Source organism: Sinocyclocheilus rhinocerous, unplaced genomic scaffold, assembly GCF_001515625.1.
Source record: "Sinocyclocheilus rhinocerous isolate Xijiao unplaced genomic scaffold, SAMN03320098_v1.1 scaffold1842, whole genome shotgun sequence".
In the NCBI taxonomy this organism is placed as follows: Eukaryota; Metazoa; Chordata; class Actinopteri; order Cypriniformes; family Cyprinidae; genus Sinocyclocheilus; species Sinocyclocheilus rhinocerous.
The window spans coordinates 1,180,054-1,201,602 of NW_015667292.1; the positions used below are offsets into that span (position 1 = coordinate 1,180,054).

At 36.1% G+C, this 21,549-nt stretch overlaps 2 protein-coding genes and 1 pseudogene across 3 annotated transcripts; all 3 read right to left on the reverse strand.

Moving 5' to 3' along the window:
• Positions 1–1,095: 1,095 nt before the first annotated feature.
• On the reverse strand, positions 1,096–4,061 carry LOC107733627 (toll-like receptor 13; annotated as a pseudogene).
• A 1,121-nt stretch (positions 4,062–5,182) lies between these two features.
• On the reverse strand, positions 5,183–7,781 carry slc10a2 (solute carrier family 10 member 2). Its single transcript, XM_016545346.1, has 6 exons — positions 7,210–7,781; positions 6,572–6,690; positions 6,398–6,486; positions 6,138–6,313; positions 5,832–5,989; positions 5,183–5,700 (listed from the first exon to the last, which is right to left on the reverse strand). Exons 1-6 carry the CDS (start codon positions 7,590–7,592, stop codon positions 5,528–5,530), a joined length of 1,098 nt encoding a protein of 365 aa, XP_016400832.1. The 5' UTR covers positions 7,593–7,781; the 3' UTR covers positions 5,183–5,527.
• Positions 7,782–9,156: 1,375 nt separating this feature from the next.
• Positions 9,157–12,765, reverse strand: LOC107733632 (GTP-binding protein 8-like). Of its 2 annotated transcripts, XM_016545341.1 has the most exons (7): positions 11,922–12,765; positions 11,528–11,626; positions 11,312–11,442; positions 11,050–11,149; positions 10,604–10,722; positions 9,510–9,641; positions 9,157–9,418 (listed from the first exon to the last, which is right to left on the reverse strand). In XM_016545341.1, the coding sequence occupies exons 1-6, from the start codon at positions 12,225–12,227 to the stop codon at positions 9,554–9,556; spliced, it is 843 nt and encodes a 280-aa protein (XP_016400827.1). In that variant the 5' UTR covers positions 12,228–12,765; the 3' UTR covers positions 9,157–9,418; positions 9,510–9,553. The 2 variants fall into 2 exon arrangements, with proteins under 2 accessions (XP_016400827.1, XP_016400826.1); XM_016545340.1 differs by having other exon boundaries at positions 9,239–9,641.
• Positions 12,766–21,549: the final 8,784 nt, after the last annotated feature.

Here is a 21,549-nt window from a genome sequence, read left to right on the forward strand (position 1 = left end):
TGAAATTGAGATTTATACATCATCTGAAAGCTGAATAAATAAGCTTTCCATTGATTTATGGTTTGTTAGGATAGGACATTATACAATATTTGGCCGAGATACAACTGTTTGAAAATCTGGAATCTGAGGGTGCAAAAACTAAACATCCTGAGAAAATCGCCTTTAAAGTTGTCCAAATGAAATTCTTAGCAATGCATATTACTAATCAAAAATTAAGTTTTAATATATTTACGGTAGGAAATTTACAAAATATCTTCATGGAACATGATCTTTACTTAATATCCTAATGATTTTTGGCATAAAAAAAAAAATCAATAATTTTGACCTATACAATGTATTTTTGGCTATTGCTACAAATATACCCCAGTGACTTAAGACTGGTTTTGTGGTCCAGGGTCACATATATAAACAAAATATTCAGTTACACTTTATTTTGATAGTCGACTTTTGCAACTACATGTCTGCTAACTCTCAGAGTAGGCTGTTAGGTTAGGTTTAGGGTTAGTAGAATAAGTTAACATACTTGCAAAGTTTTTCATAGTGTGTTGTATGTTGTGGACCCATCAAAAAGTGCAGACAGTCTACTAGTACTCTAATGACTGCTAGTTGATATGTAGTTGCAACATTACTTACTGTTAGTAGAATGTGTAAAGTGGACTATCAAAATAAAGTTACCAAATATTCCTGCCCCATTAAAGGTGTTCCAGGACACAACGTAAAACATGAACTGAAACAAACACGCATGGGCCAAAATACCTTGCAACTACTGTACAGTTCTGATCAGCACATTCAGAAATAATCTGTGTTTGAGATTATAAGAAAAAGAGTTTTGAGTAGTTACTCCAAAGATCAGTCTATGTATGCTTAAAGTGCACTAAATGTTTAAAGATGTTAAATGATTTAACTGCAAAAACCAGATATCACGATTGCACAGTGAATTATTCTTGATGTTACACCAGGTTTATTAAAGCATATTATAAATCTGTAAATACAGTACAAAATGGTCGTTACATGTATATGCATTTAAAATTAATGTTTAAAATAGTTAAATACAAAAATAGAAACAATTTAAATTCAGCTTTGTGTTTTTTTTTCTCATCCATTTGCCAACTGAATTTTTTGTGAGAAATTGCTTTCTCCAAGCAGGGCCAATCTATGATGGAAGGATAGCAAGCGAGATGGAATCATTTCTAGAAAGACCAGGATAAGAATGTACCTGTGTTCTACTTGGAGCCGGTCGGTGGCAAGCTGCATCTCCAAAGAACACTAGTTGCTACCGAGGGGTAGTTGCGACTGACGAGACAAAGAGTCCGGCGACTTGCATAGATTCTGTCCGTGATGTTTTCCACGATGTCTTGTCCCAACTGTGCAGGCAGAGATGCAAAAATGAATGCCTCTCATCCTTACCGCTGCAAGACACAAAAACATCATAGCGGAACTGGTGTTTTACTGTTCACGCAAAGCCTCCCGGAACCATCCGCTGGCAATGTGATAGAATGGCGCAATGTATTGGCCTGCAAGCTTATATGACAGGACCACAATAATAAAAACACACAAAAAGGCAGAGGTGATGGTGAAAAACAAACTTAATATCAAATGAGCAGTTCTTGGAATAATCAAGAAAGTTGAGGTGGTCGTTTCTATTGTCAGTCAAGCACTGCAGTTCTTTCATGGAGGGCCTGAACATGGCAACCTGCACCTTCCTGTTGTCCTTTGCCCATGAGACCAGCCATGCATTATCACAACTGCAGTACAGACCCAAGTTTAGAAGATGGAGGTTCTTCAAACTAGTGAAATGTTCCACCAAGTTTTGAAGAACGTCGACGTTATCTTTTGGCGTAAGCACTAGACCCGTCAATGCTTTCAAGTCTTTGGCCAGACTTCCATCCAGAAAGAATATTCTGCAGTTTTTCAGGATCAGCGCCCGGAGTTTTGTCAGATTGTGAAACATTATGGCCAGGTTTGGCTGCTTTGTCTATTCAGTGTTTTCCAGTTTTAGGGCTTTTAAATGAACAAGCTGATTGATTACAGCCAAGTCTCCAATGCTGTCTGAGAACATTGACTCAAATTCCAGCTTGACAACCGATCTGACATATTTCCCAATGAATTCATTTCCACAGTTCACATATGCTGCATTTATCTTAAGAGTGACTACTGATTTTAAGAGTGAACTGTTGCAGTCGTCAATGGTCACATATTTACTTTTGATGTGGAAGTTTAGACCCTGACCCAGTGTAGCATTATTCCCGATCACAAACTGCATTGGTCTCTCATCTGAACTTATTAAAACATTACTTAAATTATATGGAATAATTCCAAACATGTCAGAAAAATGCAGTCTGATCAGTGGCACGTGAGGTGGGAAGTTCAGATCTCCCAGCAGAAGTGAACTAAGGTTAATCAGATGTCCAAATGATTTAGATTCAATATGAATTAAATGATTTCCTTGGAGATCTAAGACCATAAGTCTATATAAACCACTGAATGTGTGTTGAGTTGATAAATGTAAGAAAACTTGTTGCTACAGAGGTTTAGCTCTTTTAACTTGTGCAATCCAATGAAAGCAAAATCTTCTATGTTAGAAATGTTACTTATGGATAAGTCCAGAATTTCAAGATCTGCAAAAAACAAAAATTGGTGCGAAACTATCTTATGTTGTTTGTGCTTAGCATCATAAAAGAAAGATTTTTGACTGTCTGTGGAAATGAAGCACAAAGAGATCTGGTCTGAGCACATGCTTAATTATGTTGACAATAGTGAGATTTCTGAAAATCTGAAAGACTGAATGTACATCTAAGACATTTACAATCTTAGCTATAAATATGTTACCTTTGAGAATAATTCTCTTAATATCTTCACAGCAGTCTGATATATTAGTAGGAGTTGGTGGCAAGTGAATAGTCTCATAACGAACGTCTAAAGACTCAACTGAATATAACTTTGTTGCTGCAAACAAGTCATCAACGTTAAGCACATTCACTCTGATGATCAAAGCATTGATTTTATGAACTCCAATTAAAGAAATATCTCTGAGGAAATCAGTGTTTGAAACAAAGTCCAAGATAAAGAGATTTCCCGAAACTTCTAAGGCTCCCTCATCTACATGATACTTGTCCTAGATACAAATGTAACTCTTCAATATTGAACACAGAGCAGTTTGGGTACTGAAGTCTATTTAGCTCATATTCCTTTAACTTAAACAGTTTCAGTGATTTTGCTTTTGCCAGTCGACACAGGACCTCAGATATATCCTTCAAACACACATTGAGTATGTTTAATTCTCACAACTGAGGAATCATTTCAAAAACATTTAGTGGCAATAATGACAAACTGTACCGCGAAAGAGACAAATAGTTCAAGATCTAGATCTAAATCAAGAGATACCTCACAACAGATTTCTAGAGACAAGAAAGACAATGTTAATGAAGTTACATTGGTCAATCCATTAAAAGCCTCTGGAGGGATCTCTGAAAAACATCCAGTAATTTCGAGGTATTCCAAAGAAACAGTGTGAGGATGAGTCTGGAGCCAAGGCACCATGACAGTCTCGTTCCATTTGAACACAGAGTTTAAGCAAGTTTGATGGAAGTCCACGCAGATCTTCTTTAATGTCAGTGACATGATGGCACTCAGCAATGTTTGTTTTTCCAGCACAGGTTGTGGCAACAGGAAACTCTTGCATATCACTGTAGAACAGGAGACAATGTTAATGAAGTTACATTGGTCAATCCATTAAAAGCCTCTGGAGGGATCTCTGAAAAACATCCAGTAATTTCGAGGTATTCCAAAGAAACAAAGTGTGAGAATGAGTCTGGAGCCAAGGCACCATGACAGTCTCGTTCCATTTGAACACAGAGTTTAAGCAAGTTTGATGGAAGTCCACGCAGATCTTCTTTAATGTCAGTGACATGATGGCACTCAGCAATGTTTGTTTTTCCAGCACAGGTTGTGGCAACAGGAAACTCTTGCATATCACTGTAGAACAGGCATTTACCAGCAAGCCAAGAACATACACATGAACTCTTCAGAAACAATATGAAGAGTGAGAACAGAGGCACCATCTTCCATTCCTCAATGATCATTATAGCTGTCTGCCTTTCACTGGAGGTAATTAACCATGTCAGAACATTTGAACAAGAACTAAACTTCCCTTTTCTGTTTCCAAATTCTATTAATGTGTGACTCTTAGTCTCTTGCCTTATTTCTCTGTTGTATTAACACATACGTATGAGAGCTTAAAGGGAAGTTCAGTCATCATTTTTTATTCAACGTCATGTCCTATCCTTCTCATATGGATAGTAAAAGATATTTGAGAAAATGTCACAATGGAAGTCAATAGGCACCAAAACTGGTTATCAACATTCTTCATCAAAATGCATCAAAATATATTCTTTTGTGTTCCACAGAAGCACAAAAGTAATACTATTTTGGAACAACATGAGGGTGAGCAAATGATGACAGAATTCTCTTTTAGGTTAAAGTGCTGAAAGACCATTTAGCCATTCTGAGCTGATTATTATTCAGCAGAATAATTAGATCAAATTCCAACAATTTGTAATATTTATTGGACGAAGGTTAATGAAACCTTAAATAAGCTGATTTAAGAGCAATCTCATAAGAATGATCCTCATGCAGGGTATAATACATGCCCAACATAATCAGCTTCTGGTGTAGTAAAAAAATCATCACATTTTAAAGTCTGCTAGGATCAAGATCTGACATCACCTTTTTGAAAATTCATTTTTTATTTATGGTGTTTTGCATATAAATATCACCAACAAAATAAAAAAATGAAACACATTGCATGAAATGCCAATCAAAATTTTTTGAGAGCTTGTAAGCAATGTTTATGTTAATGTTTAATGGTTAAGTAATTTAAAGCAATTAAAGAAAAAATAAAGAAAGAAATCCCTATTGTTTTGATCCCCATGCACGTGGAAAAATACCATTGTTCAATCGTGGTAAAAAAAAAAAAGGCTTACAATGTAAGTATAAATTTTCTGTACTATACATAAATAATTTAAAAAACAAAACCTTAGAATTTTAAAATTAAAGGTCCATTACAATTATGTGTATACAAAGTAACATTTAAATAAATTAGCTTACATTCAACCTACTAGACATATGTAATATATGTTTTCTTAAATTATTAAATATTTCACTTTTATTACATTGGTGTTGGAATTACTAGCATTTTTAGGGCATTTGAGGAGAGTCAGCGTATTTCAGTAAATATGCTGAATCTGAGGTATATTAATCGAAAGTTGTAGACCAAAGACAAAACATAACACAAAATACACAGACAAAATACAGCTTTGTGTTAGTAAACCTGTGGGCATACTCATCGTAAAAAAACATGTTTAAATGTTTTTTTATAATGTGGGAAAATGCATCCACTTGTCTCGACTGGGGTTGAGTTTATCCATATACTCTCTGGTTGAGCTTGAATAGCATGTTCAAAGTTCATGCCTCCAGAAGGTCAGTGCTGACTGCTCTGGTTACACAGGCTAGCAGAATGATGTTTGGCTCACAACTTTGTACCTTTGTGCTTATTCTCAGTGTTGCCATTCTCATCAGTGTGAAAGCCACCATTCTCCAAGGCGTAATTCTGCTTATCCTGATCCTCAACTGTGTTCCGTGCGCCTTCCCCATCCTCCTCTGCCGATGTCCCTCGCCTACAGCGCTTTATAGAGTAATAAACTGCAAATACATCAAGGGACATCATGATAGGAGTTAGCAACATTTTAAAGTAAAATGAATGTTATGATTTCCAAAACAAGCAATCATATTTCCAATGAGTAAATGCAGAGTGAACAAGAGTTTCTTCTTACGTCCTATCGCAATCCCAGCTACAACCAGTTGGAAGATACTGTAGATTAAAGGGAAAGCGAACATGAGCTCAAGCTCCGCAGGACTGAAGGAAAGCTGGGTAATAGTACTGGCCAGCTGGGAGTTCTGCATGCCTGTTTCTAAAGCGATGGTGCGGCACCTGCAACACGTTCATGAGAAATAAACCATCACAAAGTGTTTTTCTTCAGACATTTTGCCACATTTATTGACCCCTTACAGGATTTGCGCTAACTGTTCCAACAAACCATCTAATGCCTTGTGGGAAGACAAAATTGACAGATTTTTACCTGTACCAAGGTTGTCCCACAAAGCGTGCCAGGAGAAAGCCCAGACCAAAGCCAATAAATGGATAAATGGTACCAATGATCCAAAGTGAAGGAGCAATGGTCCATGAGGACTGATACAGAACACCACCTATGACTGCAATGATGATGATTAGGAGGATTCCTACCACAGATCCCACCTACACATACAAAAACAAAACACTCGTGAAGCTACATGGAATGCATACGAGTTTACAATATTAAACACAGAAACAAAAACTTACCTTGAGGATCTTTTTGGCTGCTTTGGGCCACCTGTGTTTTGTGTACATCCCAAGACAGACAGGCACAAGTAAAGTCACTAGTGTGATTCCTGGAAAAATCGTCAGCAACATTTAAGACTAAACAAATGCATAAAATGGAAAATCTTGTGTTTAGGTAATTTGAGGCTGGTTTACCGATGCTGTCGTAAGGGATCTGGATGGCATCGCCTGAAGTCCAGACTGTGGTGTAGACGAACAGACAAAGAGGCATCATTCCCAGAGCCAGAATTGAAGAACATGCTGTCATGCTGATGCTATGGGCGGCAGAAATCTGCATTTAGTTGTGCTCTAAAAATTGTCATTCTGTCTTTATAAATATGCATCAATGGATTACGATAAATCTAATCAAATTGCAAGTGCTGTTCAAATAATTTGGGTCTAGTTATGCTAAAGGACAATAAAGTATTTTAAAACTTTCTCAAATATACTATAAATCACAGTACCTTTATTATTATACTAAAATAATAAACAATAAAATATTACATAATAAAGAAGATGAAAATAATTTTGAAATTCTACATGATTTTAGAAACAAGTCCCATCTATAAATATAATTTACTAAGCAGATAAAATAGCAAAAAATCTAGTTCAGCCTAGTAGACATTTTATGCGAACAATTAAGTAAATCTACAAATGACACTGCTGCATTTAAAACCACCGACTTCTAGTTTAAAAGAGCTGGTGTTTACACACAGTTCATTTCTGGGATCTAGAAAGCCTTCAGTGTTACAAGCGACAAAGATATTGAAAAGTGAACAGATTGATAGTCTTACCTTAGGTCCATGTCTCCATCAAGCCAGTAGCAGAAAACATTGGAGCTGGAACCTCCAGGGCAACAGCCCATGATGATGATAACTATAGCCTGGATTGGAAGCACGTTGAAAATCAATGAAAGCGCAAAGGCTGTGAAAGGCATGATGCCAAACTGGCACAGGAAACCGATGAAAATGCCCCAGGGCCTGCGGATGTGCACCCAGAGCTTTCTTGCTTCGACAGTGCAACCCATTGAAAACATGACCAAGGCCAGCATGATGGTAAGCGTGGTGCTCATCACCACGCCGAGGATGTCATTGAACGGATCACGGGGCACCAGGCAGGACGTGCCCGTGCAGATGGTGGCATTTACGGGGCAGATGGGCTCTGGTTGCTCGCACATGTTGACTAAAGTGAGCTTGAATGAAGTGGTGAAGAAATAAAAGTAGGATCCTGTAGGGAAGATAATGTAGATTACAATCGAAAGGTTGCAGAGATGATGCTTCTTTGAGAAAATGAGCTAAGATTCCAGATTGTTTCTATACATTTTCCAAAACACCTTCTTTCCCCCCTCAGATCCCTCTTTCCTGCATCCCGGGTGACAAAAATTTAACTTTTACCTGTCTCTTAGAGCTTTAATATATGTCTGGGGTCTATAAAATTCAGAGAGAAAAATGTTGAAAAATAATTAACTTGCTGCAAATGTTTTATGGGGTCAGTGTCCAAATGCCAACACATAAAATAAAGAGAGGGCGAGAAAAAAGAAAAGAAAAAGAGAATGTAATTGTTGAGGTTAAGTTTAGACACAATAAATGCAATTGCACCCTCTTGCCATTTTATAACACTGTGGCACTTAAATTTTATTCTTTTTTTCTCCTGGTATGGCCCTGTACCATCACCACACCCGCTGTTTCTGAGTGGAGAAGACATGATGCCTACCTGACCCAAAACTGTATGTGCGTCATACGAATGAAAAAAAAAAGTCATAAACTGTATGATTCTTTTTAAAGGACCCTTTAGAGATATAGGAGACTATAGGAATGCATGATACCTCACTCAGATTTCTTTCAATGCAATAATGCACACACATATACCCTGTACCTTTGGTCACAAAGTTATTATTATTTTTTTTTTAAATTAAACAGTTTGAGGCGCTTATATAACTACATAAACAGTATAACATCTGTAAGGACACTTAGGTGCAAAGTACATTGATGGAATTGGTACATACTGCTCTCACAGGGTATGTAAAAAAATAAAAACATAAAAAATTAGCTTGTTTATGGCTCTTTCAGCTGAAGGTCCCTTTTAATTGCTAAATACTATGTATTTATGAAGCTCTATTCCAGTCTTTGCATGGCTTTTGTGGGGTTAAATACCAAGCAGTTATTACACTATGAGATTAATGAAACTTCTAAACATTTTGAACTTTGAATTCTAAAGGTTAAAAAATTTATTAAAATCCCATTATTTGAATAGAAAGAAATAATAATAATAATATTAAACAGTTCCTGAATATGTAGTTTTGGTATTGGTTTAGAATACTTGGCAAATAGAATGGATTTTAGTGTCTAAGCAACTGCAACTGAAAAACCAGTTGTGATATGCTTTACTTGTCCAGTCAATGATAATGACCTTGTAATATGCAATAAGAATGTTAACCTCGGGTGAAATGACAAAACCCTCCTTACCACAATTAATTTAGGAAGAGTAATGTCCGAAAAGTGTGTAACATAGACCATAAGACACCAGGTTTACAACAACCCAGGGAGAAGAAATGACCCTGAGAGATCAAATTCACGAGTAAGAAGTCCTTTTGTTATCCATTCACTGGGTTTTACCCATTCACTGGGATTTAGGTTCAGTAATTAACTAATCCTATAAATAAGCCAGTTTTCAGTAATTATGTTAACAGAAAAATGTATCTGGAACTTGATCTGATCATATCATGCAGGTAAATTTTGGTTTAATCTCCAAAAGTAAGAGCAAGATTTAAAGTTGAACAGTCACTCATAAACATTCAGAGCAACACTTTCTGTCATTTTATTTAGAAGAACAAATATTGCACTTGACTATACAGCAACAGACAGGGATGTGCATTTGTGGAATACCCCAAGATCTCACTAAAATATAAATGTTGTTAAATCATACACTTGATTCCTGGATCATTCAGGGAGTTTATACAGAGCTGCATGAATCCTGAAACCAGTAATATTGTGATACCAGCCTCTGCATTTGAAAATAATAAATACATAGATTCAGTAATTAAATGGTTTAAATCAGTCATTTTCAAATTGGTTTTATGACATTGGGTCCAGACCTCAGGTTTGTCTTTGTGACGTGTGGAAAGGCAATGCAGTACACTCACGGCTGTTTAGCATTGAGCTGTAGATTTCCTGTTACATGTGTTATGAAACACCTGAGCAGATAAATCCCACAGAACTGGACTGAACTGCAAGTCAAAGGAAGGGGAGAGAGAGAAAAAATGTACGTGTACATATGTTATAATGTACGCTACTTATCACCTTATCTGTGAAAAGTGACTTCCTGTATTGACACACAAAGCAAATGCAACTGTTTCCAGAACTCCTAGCCTTATCTTATCAGCAAGCTGATAACCATCTGACCACATTAACATTTTTCATCTAACAGAGAGAACCTTCCTCGTTTCTATAAAATGACAGGTCAGATGCACTGATATATCTGTATAACAGGATTTATCTAATTGCTGGTGATCAAGAGTATCTCAGTTGCACACTCACATAAAACCAAAAGAAGTGACGAAGGATGAGTGTGCATTATAAACTCATCACTGCTCATATGCTCATCAGCAAGATGGCATGTGAAATATCTTATAACATTCCAATGACACCATCATTTTTGTAACAATCCATGATATGGCCGATGTAGCTGAAATGCAGACACCCACAGCAGTGTCATTTTCAGCAGCCATTACTCAATAAACATTTCTTATTAAGTTATTAGATTAATATTCTCTTTAGGTTGCATTGCTTAATATTTTTGTGGAAATCATGATGCATTCTTTTCAGGATTCTTTGATGAATGTAAAGCTTAAAAGAACAGCATTTATTTGAAATTTAATTAAAAAATATAAATATATTCTCTTTCATTGTTACTGCGATTTTTTTTTAACAATCTGCTGATTTGACACCTAGATAATGTTATTTAGCTGGCTAACATAAATGAGGTTTGTCAAAATTGACTTGTAGTAGTGTTTCAGCAAATGTGTTTTTTTTTATTAATGGAGTTACATTATGTCTCTATATTTTCCAGCTTGTTGCAAAAGTTTCTTTTTGTTGAACCCTGTTTATGTGTAAACTTTTCTTAATGCAAAATTATTATCATTATAACATAAAAATAAATTACAAAAGAGTGCGTGTCTGCATATCTCACCTTACTAGAAATGGCTGTGGGAAACACGTGCTGGTTTGATTTTTAATAAAGTCCCGAAGCTGTAGAATAAGAGCCAACAAAGTACCCTGTCGGGTTCTGTCTATTTTAATTACCACCAGCTAAAACATGATAGAGAGAAAAAAAGGTTATTTTTTAATATTCTATATATATAAATGCATTATTTCCAATGAAGAGAAAATAAACTCATGTGGGAACACAAAGAGGGATAAAGCTATATATATATAGCTATATATAAAAAATCTGACTTTGAATGGAATCCCAAAAAATCCCAAGTTTCAGGTGTTTTAGTTTATTTTGATGCTTTCTTTTGTCTGAGGCCCTCTGGTTGCAAACCACTGATCTAGACAGAGATGTTGATAAGAGCATATAGTACTCCATCGACCCCTGCTGGACAGTCACAGTAAGAGCATAAGAGACAAACTCACCACATAAGGTAAATTGAACTCCTCACACATCTCCACAGCAACTAAATCTGCCTTCTGCAGACCTGCACCTCCATCCACCAGCAAGAACGTCCTCACCAGACTAGAGACACATAAATGAGGAAATCAAAAAAGAAAAACGTACTCATTTAAATATAATGAGACAAGCTTTATAATTTACTTTTTTATAAACTCAACACAAGCATGCAAAAACAAATATCAGCATTGTGAACTAATAAAAAAAACAGCATCAACTTCAACCTACTTCTGACGATCTAGAAGGTACGGTTCAACCATCTCTACAAAGTCCCATGGGGCATTGTGTCCATACCCCGGCATGTCTACAAGAGTAAAGGCCTTTCCCACAGTGAAGAAATTCAGCTTTTTGGTGTGGCCCTGTGTGAAAATTAAGACTGAGAATTAGTCATTTCTGACCATGGAGGACTGAACGGCAGAGAACATCCATGACATACAGACTCACCGGAGTTTTAGAGACCCGCACATCTATATCCGGCGCAAGAGAGAACAAGGCACGGATGAGAGAAGATTTCCCCACATTACTTCTGCCCATAAAACACACCTGCAATACAAACAAGCACTCAAAACAAACTTGAGACACAGTTTAAAATGTCTAGTGCAGTGGTTCTCAACCAGAGGTCCGCAGGATGACTTCAAATTATTTAGAATGAATATTATCAATGTAATATTAATATATGAAAGCGATCTAAATGAATTAAAATGCTAAAATAAACATACAACCCAGATGTAAACTGAAATCATAATTCTTCCTCTCCCACTTTTTTGAATTCAGGTCAGTTTTGAGGCCACTGTATCATTTAATCAAGTGAAGATTATTAAAGACAATCTTATCTTACCTCTGGCTGTTTAAGAAGAGGTACATGGTCAAACCGGACCGCAGAAGTAGAGTAGTCGATACTATGTTTAGAGGAGGGAGTGAACAGTGTCTCTGCCTGACGGAGTTCCTCCAAGCTGGGATAAAAGATCTTGAATTCTTCCTGACTGACCTGTGAGGACAGGTGCTCCTCCAGACTGTTAAAAGCCTGACGCCTCTTCTCAGGGAGCACACACACATGTTTGATGGAGGCCAGCTGATGAACTCTCTGAGCCACCAAACCTGCTATATGTGTCTGTAGTAGAGGCAATGTCTTTGTCCTCAGCATTGTTAGATCAATTCTTTCAGGATGACACTTTTTGCTTGTTGAAGTCAGTTTTGGGATACACTGACTGATTCATGCATTATTCATGCAGTCATTGGGATGTTGAGTTCGCTTGCTTGATGGCTTCTGAAATGTTAATCTTTCCACTAAGATTTACTGAATCGAATATTATGATTCATGTCTATCCACTTGGATCCTGTGCTGTACACATACCGAAGCCAATCAGTCAGCATTTAAATCATTTTACAAATAGACATATGCATTCCGACAACTTTTAAGAAGTTGTAATCATAATACACAACAGTGAAACACACATTTAACATCTTACTGCAAGCCGGATATCATCTCAAGGTCTTAAATTCATTCGATTTAAAGTTTCTAAAAAATATTTTACAGCCCGAAATGCACCTGTTCGCTCAAAAGCACATTCATAAATACTATTACATCAGTGAAATAATATGTTTATGTCAACTACTGTTTAAGGAGAGTGCAAAAAAGGCGATTTATTGAGGCTAAACCGTGTAGTTACGCATGTTACATCTGAATCGACCCGGGGGAAACAGACAGAAGAACAAAGGTTCCGCCTTATACTGAAGACACACTGGAAAAGTGAACCCTAAAGACGAATTTTTACCAAACCTATATGTTTATTTCTCACTATGCTGCTATATGTTTATTGTGTATATATTGATTGTATATTGTGTTTATTGCCTTTTACAGCACTTTTACAGGGGTTTAAAGTGTATGTAAGCACACACTTTGGTTGCTAGATTGTAAAAATTGCAAACCCCAAAGAAATAATAGAAAATTAATAGAAATCGAATTTTTCTGAAGGTTTAGGCTATTTGTCTCTCAGTTTAATCTGTCAATTTATACGTGCTTTATTGGCATGACAAAAAAAACTATACATTTGCAAAGCAACGGCATAGGCTATACAAAATGTGTGAAAAGTAGTGTACAATGACATTAGTGCAAATACTTAATGTTTACAATGGAAAAAGTAGTGTAAAGTTAAATAATAAAATAAAAATAGAAATAGCCTAAAAGCTACAGTCTAATATTTGTGCAATTTGTGCTATTTGTACTGACATAAATCTGACCGTTAGAGGGCAGCAATGTCTAACAATTATAAAACGCATAATCAGAGTTTCTCTTTTCAGAACTTTATAAATTTTCAGTAGCCCACGTCTTGTTGCATTCTAAAGCACACCTAAAACAAATATTTCTTAATAATAATGATACTGACTCTTGAAAAAGTAATATTGTGTAGAATTCAATTGTTTATGCATGCATTTACAGTGCATGATTACATTCATAGAAATATACAGTGGGTACGGAAAGTATTCAGACCCCCTTAAATTTTTCACTCTTTGTTATATTGCAGCCATTTGCTAAAATAATTTAAGTTAATTTTTTTTCCTCATTAATGTACACACAGCACCCCATATTGACAGAAGAACACAGAATTGTTGACATTTTTGCAAATTTATTAAAAAAGAAAAACTGAAAAATGCTCAGTATTTAGTAGAAGCACCCGTTTGATCTAATACAGCCATGAGTCTTTTTGGGAAAGATGCAACAAGTTTTTCACACCTGGATTTGGGGATCCTCTGCCATTCCCTCTTGCAGATCCACTCCAGTTCTGTCAGGTTGGATGGTAAACGTTGGTGGAAAGCCATTTTTAGGTCTCTCCAGAGATGCTCAATTGGGTTTAAGTCAGGGATCTGGCTACATTAATGAGGGGAAAAAATTAACTTAAATGATTTTAGCAAATGGCTGCAATATAACAAAGAGTGAAAAATTTAAGGGGGTCTGAATACTTTCCGTACCCACTGTATAACAAACCTATTTCTTAATGTTACATCTCTGGAACTCAGCTAGGTTTATTGCTTGACTGAGTTCAGCAAGGTGTCACCCTGACAGTCACCCTGTCCGACCTTTCACTGCCAGAAAATGAATGGGTACAGTTGTGAATTTATCCCTAGTAAGAATGTGAGCTGTAATGGCCTTTAAATCAGTATAGGGCTGCTGTACATACCACAGACAGTTGAAGGGAGCATTTATGGGGACGGTTATTGCCCACTATCTAAAATATTTATAGAGCTGTAGGAAGAGGACATTAAAGCCGATCCTGGAACAACCTCCCATATCCTAATTCAACCATCAGCTATTACTGGATAAACCAGCATACTGACATGAGATCAGCCAGTATGAGCTGCATAACCTAGCATTTATAGCTTTCTTAAAAAAACCCAGACTGGAATAGCAACATAAATCAGAGAAAACTCACTTATATCTGTAAACTGTATTAAAGAAGGACTGATGACCTAAACTTAGCCATTCCTTATGAAGGCACAAACTGAATTTCCTTTCTCAACACTAAACCCAATGGGCAGACACACAGATCACATTGATGAAGAGAGAGATACTGTATGTGAAGTGTGAAAAAATGGATGGAAAGTCTAGTAGGCGGAGAAGAATTGATAAGCAGTTAAATGAGTTTGGAATTGAGCACAGGAGTGAATAATGAAAGAATCAGAATACTAAATGGAAATATGGAAAGAACTAGATGGATGCAGATCAGAGGCGGACAGTAACTAAATACATTTACTTGAGTATTGTACTTAAGTACACTTTTTGAGTATCTGATGTAATGTATTGTAAGTTGCTTTAGAGGTATTGCAAGTAGGCTATTACATACAACAATAATAAAACAGTGCATTGACATAAATAAGGAAATTTACTTTTGGTACTTAAGTACTTTTAAAAGCAAGTACTTCTGTACTTTTACTTAAGTAAAAATATGTCTTTACAACTTTTACTTGTAATGGTGTAATATTTGACCAGCAGTATCTGTACTTTCGCTTAAGTAATGGAGTTGAGTACTTTGTCCGCCTCTGATGCAGATATTAAGATGGAGATCCAGCGAAGTAAAAACAGATCGTCAGACAGCCTATATTTGAAATGGAATACTAGCATACATGCTGCTTACTGAATACAGTGCATTACATACTACTGCATATTACTGTTTTAAATACTATGTGAAATAGTGCTATAGGCAACCATAAGCATGAGTAGTGTAGTGAGTAGTGTCTATGATATAATCTTGAACATAAAAACTGTTATTTTGGATTTTTAATACAGTTCATAAAATGATCTGGCAGTCTAAATAAACATGGCTGAATTTGGAAAGCAAACTACTCTAGCCATATGATTTGACTTTTTGTTTCCGCTGTGACAAATTAACAGAATGTAATATCAGCTGCCATATAGAAATAGTAAGACCAGTATGCAGGCATGCTAATCAGAATTCAGACAATGAATCAAGAAAGAGACGTTCAAATTTGCAACTGATATTACTTATGGAAAACAAAGTTAAGCGTATGACATTGTGTAAAAAAGTATTCCACAAAGTTTTAATATTTATAGTTTTTATTAATGAATAAGACATAACTTTAGTTTATTTTTTTGTAATTTTGTCATGTTGTTATTGTCATTTTTATTTATTTATTTACATTACTATGTAGGTTTCATTAATTTTTATGCTTCCATTTAAACTTATTTCAGTTGGTAAGACAATATTTTTATTTTCATTTAGTTTTTCATCTAATATTGATATTTTGTTATGTTTCATTAAATGATTTAAATTATATAAAAATATATATTTTATTTTATTTCAGTTAAAAATGCATTTTATTTAATAGTTTTAGTTTTAGTTAATAGCCTAAAAATAACCCTGGTGTACATACTGTTTACTGCAAGAAATAGTATGAATAGTATGGTAGTACAGTACGCCATTCTAAGCATGTCTACAGAATTGACTGGTGAGACAGGGAGGTAATTTCTGCCACTCCTTATAGTTCATTTACATGCACAAGGTCAAACAGTTGATGGATGATCAAATGTCATGTGTCAATGGGATAAAATAATCCCTTAGTGATATACATACTGGAATAAGCTATTGTTTTTTCTCTGAACTGACCTCTTTGGGATCATTCCAGACTGGTGGAGATATTTTTGCTTGTAAATGCAACAGAAAAGCGCCAAAGAGATGCAGCTGCCGTACTCTCACACTCAGCATTTAATACCCCATCATGGAACAAGCACTTGTTAATGTGACATTGAGTGATGTCCACCCTGACCTCTCCTTCTCTCTCGTCTCATTTGCATGTTAAGCATCCTGCCTCCTTTCACTTCAGCACTGTGACCGACACACAAAGGGACGTCTGCCACCCTTAACGCCTCTGCTTCACCCCCGTTCTGCTCCGTCTCCTAATAATGAAGCCATACGCAGTTCATCTCAGATGACTTCACACAAATCAGAAGGGTCAATCGTTCAAACAGCTTAATAGACTGACAGAATGTAACTTATATCTGACACACAGGCTTTCACTGGCAATAAAAATGACATAGTGACACACAAGACAAAGACTCGGTCAACGCGATGAACACCTATAACACAACCTCACAAAGGAGCTTCTGCTCCAGCCACACACCCCGGGCGATGTCTGTGTCCTCTTTGTGTGTTTGTGATGAGAGGGAACATGGAGGAATATATTGAGGAAAAGCATCTAACCCGTATAACTACAAGGTGTTCAAAACTTGACCACAGTCTGGCTATGTTCAGAATGGAATAATGGTAAATACTGTGCAAACACACCACATTCTGCCTGCTATTTTTTTTTAATAGTATGCGAAACAGAACACATTCATATGCCTGTATTAACATTTTAAACAGCAGTATGCTAAATTGTAGATACATAACCTCATTGGGTATTGTTTAATGTAAGAAATGCTGTCTATTTATCATACTGGACACCATAAATATAGTAGCCTATTCTTAAATTCAGTTTTATTAATTACAGTTGAGAAGGATGTTGCATATTTTGGCTGAAAAAGCCTCCTATAAGGTGATTTGCTATAGTCTTCCAATACTACTACTATACTACTACTACTACTACTACTACTACTAATAACAACAACAACAACAACAACAACAACAACAACAACAATTTTCCAGCAGTCATTACTTTCTTTTCAGTAATTACAGCAGAAATGAGAAATGGACAGTGCTACTTTAATAGTTAAATACTTGAATTTGAATATGTCTAAATAGTTTTATTTCAGTTTTAGTTACTTCAACTTAAACTTAATTCAGTTGGCATGGCAACATTTCAACATTTTCTTTTATTTTCATCTAATGTACATATATTTTATTTCAAATATTTTTTTTATAGTTCTAGTTAATAACAACAGCACTGGAAAAAGAAGGCAAAGTTGAGCATGTCACATGTTTGATACAGTATTTTATGTTGTGCCTAATTTAATCCATGCATACAGAAAATTCTCAAACTGTGCATAGTAGGCTTATATGATATACTACAGAAAGAGTAAGAGTATGAACAGCCTACAGTCACAAATGACTGTAGCAAAGCCAAAGTCACCCTGCTTTAACAACACACACACTGACACACAATGCTGAGTGATGGAGCTTCAGAGAGACAGAAAGGAGTTGGTGTGTGTCCTTTGTTTTAGTCACAAGTCCTGAGTGTGAGGGAGTAGCTACGCTAGGAAAGCTGAACATATTCTCCGTGTTATGTATCTAAATGAAAAGAGAGAAACAAAGGGTGGAAAGGGGGTAGAAATAACTATTTGAAACATCAGCAAAATAAAATGAAGGTTCATCATCTCTCTGTCTCCCTCAGTCTTTTTAAGACATGGTAGCATAAATATTTTGGCAGGTGGTGTTTAGAGGGTATTAAAGCTCAGTGTTTGGGATATCAATCGGGAACTGTGTGCCAGGATCTGCAGAGAGAAAGGGAAGAGGAGAAAGAGAGAAAGAATGACCTTGAAGCAGGAGGTTTGACTCGAAAAATAAACTGCAGGAAGGAAATGCTTGAGAAAACAAATTTGGTGCCACCCAGGAACACTAAGTCTGTCCCACAATTACTTGCTAGAAAATCTAGAGATTCCTAACCTTTGTGAGTGTGAGTGTTGTGTATCCGGTCCATGAACTTCCGTCTGCTAGCCATCAGAGGTCACCCTTTCCATTTTCATTGACTCTCGCACTACACACTGTTGCATATCACCCCGGACTACATATCCCATCAGCCATTGCACTGATTGCACACAGCACTTATTGCACACAGCACTGATTGCACACAGCTGTCATCAATCACACATTCACTATAAATACACCCACTCAAACAACCATTCTGGGCCGAGTATTGTATGCGCTTATCGCCAGCAGTGATAGCTACTCTACAGAGCCCTCGTTAGCTTCCTAGCCTAGTCTTGCCTTGACTTGTCTGTTTTCTCGGTTTCTGATCTCGCCTGTTTTCCTGGATTTATCCCTTTAGTCTTGCCCCTTTTGATGGGTTATTGTTAAATTCATCCTCTAAACTGAACTTACAGTAAAACTTCCTGTCATATAGCATAATCAAAGTTTTATTGGCATGTCGGGCATTTACAGTATAGGCTATTATTTACAAAACTCGTCAAGGCTACATTTCCCAAAAGCATCGTAAGCCAGATGATGACAATGGTTCTTCAATCGATTTAGGCTTAAGATGCTTTTGGGAAACGCAGCCCTGAACGTTAAGTAAAGAGATCGAAATGAAGGTAAAAAAAAAAATCAAATACATAACAACGAATATAAAAATATTACCAATAATAATAATAATAACAATAAAATACATGGACTTACAAGACTTGTGGGATGGATAAAAAAAAATTCTTGTAGGCCTATTTTATTTTATGTACTTTATTTAACATTTATTCATAATAAACTTTATTCGAATGTTGTCTACATCGCGTGCAACACAGTCCCGTAGCCTAGGACTATGGTTAACACTTAAACCACCAGAGGTCGCTGTATACCTAAAAGCGCCAGCGGGTAAAATTTACCCATGCACATGACTGTTGTTTTGATATGGCTAAAAAACCTATGTCACCGTATTATGCCACTGTCTTCACAATGTCTAGAGTCATAAAATTGTTATTTTTTAGTCATCAACTATGTTTTTGTCCTGTTGTTTTAAGTTCACGGCTATTTTTAAGCAGGTTACACTAATCACTTTTCTTAATGGTGAATATAAACCAGCCTGCAATGACAACGAGAATTACAAGGAAATAAATACATATTTGGGTGGTGTAATATTATAATAAAATGTTTTAAGATAACCCATGTTTTTTAAATTACTAAAATACCCTAAATAGACTATAATAAGCCATAATAATTCCTTCATTCTTTATGACAAATAAGATAATGTGAATTACAGAATGTACAACGTTTTTCAAATGTATAAATTCTCACTACTCAATACTCATGAGTACTTTTAAAGGCTACTCTTTTACTCTTACTCAAGTAGTTTTTTGGACAAGTACTTTTACTCTACTCGCACTACATTTTTTGGAAGGTAATGGTACTTTTACTTGAGTATATTTTTGCAGTACTCTTTCCACCACTGCATTACACACAGAAACTGTATCTCTCAGGGACACAGGGATCTCTGTCTGAAACTCTAGTCCTCACATAGTAAAGTGCAAGAACATAAAAAATAAACCATTCCTGTCATTTACAGCTGGACCAAAGGACACTGCAGGTGATTTCTGGTACATACATACATATATATATATATATATATCCTTCAGAAAGCATTTAATATTCTGATTTGCTGCTCAAGAAACATTTCTTATTATCAGTGCTGAAAACTGTTGTGCTGCTTAATATTTTTCTTAAAACTGTGGTACTTTTTCAGGATTCTTTTGATGTTTTGAATAGAAAGTTAAAAACAACATTTATTTGAAATATAAATAATTTGTAACATTACAAATGCCAACATTACTGCCATTTTTGGTTAATTTAAAAGTAGGCCTATTAATATCTTTCATAAAAAAAGTAGTATCCAAAGTAATATCCACAATATTGCAGATTAATTGGCCTGGTCTGCATTTGTCTATTACTCATCTGGAGTTGTGTCTGTGAGAAGACATGCTGTAGAGATGAGAGATAGTGGTGAAAAGAGAGAATAATGCAGCTGACTTTGTTTAGAAAGGAAAGATTTGGACTGGAAGGAGCCCAAGTTAAAGTCTGATCGAGAACCTGTAATTACTGCTGTCAGAGAACAGCCTACAGTCACAAATGACTGTAGCAAAGCCAAAGTCACCCTGCTTTAACCACAACACACACTGACGCACAATGCCGAGTGATGGAGCTTCAGAGAGACAGAAAGGAGTTGGTGTATGTCACAAGACTTGTCCTGAGTATGAGGGAGTAGCTACGCTAGGCTTACCTTGTATTCCACACAAACGTACACGTCAAGGGCACCAAGAAGGACAAAACCCCTGCCACTCAAACACCCATCTCCATTTCTAATGCTCTGAGTCCTGTGGGCCCCGCTACTTTCAGACATTTTGGAGGTGACAATAAATGAGGCGATGTGAACCCGCACTGCTGTCCTTTGTGCTGGCTTGGGCTCTGACAACACACAGAATACTAACAATGTGTTTAATGGACACAGGAACATGTGGTGCCTCACCCCTGCTGCAGATGTCAGCGTGGGGCTTTTGTGTAGGGGACGGGGTATTAGAGCATGTGTGTGGGCTCAAGTCATCTGGACTCCAAAAAAGAGTGTTGTGTGTGTCCTAAAGTGTGATTAAAGTGCAAGAATCGAGTCTGAAGGCAAGAGTGTGAGCAGATGTGTGTAAAGCTCAGAGATGGAGGCCATCAAAAATAAATAAAACATTGTTGTGTTTATTAGTGGATTGACATGTTGACATTTGGCTCAATTTGGGCCAAGACTATCTGTTTGTCCAAACAATGGTAGACAGGGACAGGTGGAAAAATGGGAAGGAATGTTTGGAAATTATTTTTGCAATATAAAATACAATTTTTGGTTACACTTTATTTTAAGGTGTCCTTGTTAGGGTGTAGGCATTGAAGTACTGAGTAATATTAATTAACTACATGTACTTACTATATGGTTAGGGTTAGGATTAGGGTTTGGCTTACTTGCATGTAATTATGCATAATTACATGCAAGTAAGCCAAACCCTAATCCTAACCCTAACCATATAGTAAGTACATGTAACATGTATAACAAGGACACCTTAAAATAAAGTGTTACCCAAATATGTGACAATGTAGTCTTTCATTTTATGAATAAATTCAAATGTCTTAAATAAAAATTTTAAATGCACATGTAGCATTTAAAATGATTTAATTCTATTTTTTAGTATAACATTTTTTTATTTAATTTTAACATTGGTCATTTATCGGTTATCAGCCATAACATTAAAATAATTATCAACTTACCTGTATCGG

Bases quoted from the DNA above. Each gene is read 5' to 3' on its own strand.
- LOC107733632 (XM_016545341.1), bottom strand. From the start codon at position 12,227: ATGCTGAGGACAAAGACATTGCCTCTACTACAGACACATATAGCAGGT. The intron at 11,627-11,921 runs GTAAGATAAGAT...TTTGTATTGCAG, and splicing joins CTCTTCTTAAACAGCCAGAG to GTGTGTTTTATGGGCAGAAG. The intron at 11,443-11,527 runs GTGAGTCTGTAT...ATTTTCACACAG, and splicing joins TGCGGGTCTCTAAAACTCCG to GGCCACACCAAAAAGCTGAA.
- slc10a2 (XM_016545346.1), bottom strand. From the start codon at position 7,592: ATGTGCGAGCAACCAGAGCCCATCTGCCCCGTAAATGCCACCATCTGC. The intron at 6,487-6,571 runs GTAAACCAGCCT...CGATTTTTCCAG, and splicing joins GATCCCTTACGACAGCATCG to GAATCACACTAGTGACTTTA. The intron at 5,701-5,831 runs GTAAGAAGAAAC...ATGTATTTGCAG, and splicing joins AGCTGGGATTGCGATAGGAC to TTTATTACTCTATAAAGCGC.